Source organism: Cyprinodon variegatus, unplaced genomic scaffold (assembly GCF_000732505.1).
Source record: "Cyprinodon variegatus isolate N-32 unplaced genomic scaffold, C_variegatus-1.0 Scaffold2124, whole genome shotgun sequence".
NCBI lineage: Eukaryota > Metazoa > Chordata > Actinopteri > Cyprinodontiformes > Cyprinodontidae > Cyprinodon > Cyprinodon variegatus.
Window position 1 is genome coordinate 37,961 of NW_015152577.1, and position 2,102 is coordinate 40,062.

General features: G+C 38.6%; 1 protein-coding gene across 1 annotated transcript in view; it reads left to right on the plus strand.

The window, feature by feature from the left end:
- Window positions 1-1,361: 1,361 nt before the first annotated feature.
- Window positions 1,362-2,102, plus strand: part of LOC107105182 (ADP-ribosylation factor 1-like) — a gene marked incomplete at its 3' end in the record, with an annotated part of 3,337 nt that continues 2,596 nt past the window's right edge. Inside the window, exons 1-3 of the mRNA XM_015405303.1 lie at window positions 1,362-1,492; window positions 1,838-1,918; window positions 1,991-2,097. Of these exons, the coding sequence (XP_015260789.1) occupies window positions 1,432-1,492; window positions 1,838-1,918; window positions 1,991-2,097 (249 nt within the window). The remainder of the gene's footprint in view (window positions 1,493-1,837; window positions 1,919-1,990; window positions 2,098-2,102) is intronic.

A 2,102-nucleotide genomic window follows, 5' to 3' on the forward strand; every position in this document is an offset into this window, starting at 1 on the left:
ATTTGCAGCGTCTGTTTGAAGAACTTGTTTCCTGCGTTTCTTCTCCATTACTACTGTGAACACTGCTGCACAAAGTTCCAATGGCGAGTGAAGGTGTTTCTCCACTTTCTGATTGGCCTAGCCCTTTAGACTGTCAGGGATGATAACCAATGGGCTGCAGGAGCCTGTGGTAAGGGCCGGATCATCGGAACAGACTTTTGCGATGCTGATTTTATTTTTCTTCATGCATTATGCAAATATAAAGAGGCTGATATATAATATAATATTATATATATTATAATATAAAATGATAATATTAATGATAATAATAATATTAACAATAATAATAATAATAGTAATAATAATGATGATAATAATACATATTATTAATATACATTTCGGGTCTGTCAGCCCAAACAGCACGCCGGCCCTCCGGGCATATGCCCTGTACGCCCAATTACCAGTCACTGCCTGTTGATGCTAATCTATCTTTAACTTACCTGGATCTCATCTCATGAACAGAAGGCGTTTAATGTAATCAAACTACTGGTTCTGATGGATGTTTTTTTTAACCTGTTTCTAACAGGGAGGATCTGACCTGCCTGGCTGAGTCATGCCTGCCAACATCTACAACAAACAGCAGAGCAAACAGCATCACTTCCTGCTGCAGACCAAACTGGAATATTTTCTTTAATAATTAATAATATTTAATATTTTCTTTAATACTAATTTTAAAAGAAGCTCCTCCTTCAGAGTTTTTTTTTTTTTTTCACGGTTTTTCCAAAGTGCTGTAAGAAACTGTTCAATCATCCGACAGATACTTATATTTGATAAAACCTGTTTTTAGCTGAGGCTGTTTTATCCGTCATCCAGGTCTGAATATGACAGCAGGAAACATTATCACCGCCTGAGCTAAAGAGTGTGAGGAAAACATGAGGGGCAAAAAAGAATGGGTTATATGCTTGGCTTCAGAGAAACATCGTCCACACAGGGAACAGTAGGGAACCTTCTCAGGAGAGGCTGAGCAACTAAATTATTCAAGGACGTTTCCAGGAGGTTACAAAAGAACCCGGAACAACATGTGAAGTTCTGCAGACATCATTGGCTTCTGTTAAGCATTTAAATAAATACAAAAGTGAATAAATAAATAAATAAAATTAATAAATACATCTTTAAAAATGAAAAAAAAAATATAAATACATCAACAAAATTGATAAATAAATGCATTCATCTATAAAAATGAATAAATACATCAATAAAGATGAATAAGTTTGAAGCCAATTTACTAATTCTTGGTTCTTATTTTGAAATACAGGAAGAAGGAAATGATGTCATAAGGTTCTTAGTGGTTTTCTGGTGTTCCAGCTGTGTTTCTGTCTGTTCTTCCACCGTGTACCAGGCTGACTGGCTGCTGTGGCCACAGGGACCCACAGCCTCAGCTGGACATTAATCATGGGAACCATCATCTCACAGATCTTCTCCAGGTTCAAGACTCCTGTCAGGATTTTAATGGGTAAGTTTTGAATATTTTCTGCCTAATTAAGGTTAAAAACTATTTTATTACCGGTGCATTAATATGATGACCTTTCAGCTCAGATTGTTGCTCATTTAACTCCTTATTGAAATCCATGGTCAATATGTTTTATTGGGATTATTACAGGACATATTTTTACTTCATATTGGGGCCCACCCAGAAAATGTTGCTTACGGGCCCATTGTTGTGTCATTACGCCATTGCACATTCATGTCTCATTGTCACATTCAAGTAGTCCGATCTGATATTTGGACCAAGCGACCCGGTACCAGAACAAAGGCCTGGTTCTGACTGTCTCTCTCTCTGCTGTGTTTGTGTCTGCAGTGGGTCTGGATGCTGCAGGGAAAACCTGTCTGCTGTACAGACTGAAGCTGGGTAAGATGGTCACCACCCTCCCAACCATCGGTGAGTGATTCAAACCTGTCCTCTCCATGTTCACACTGACCGGAGCCGTAATTTAAAGTCACATGTGTCCAGGTTTCAAAGTGGAGACGGTGAAATATAAAAACATCAGTTTTGATGTTTGGGACGTCCGTGCTCCGTTCGACAGTCCGCTGTGGAGACATTTCTACCCCAATACTCAGGTAAC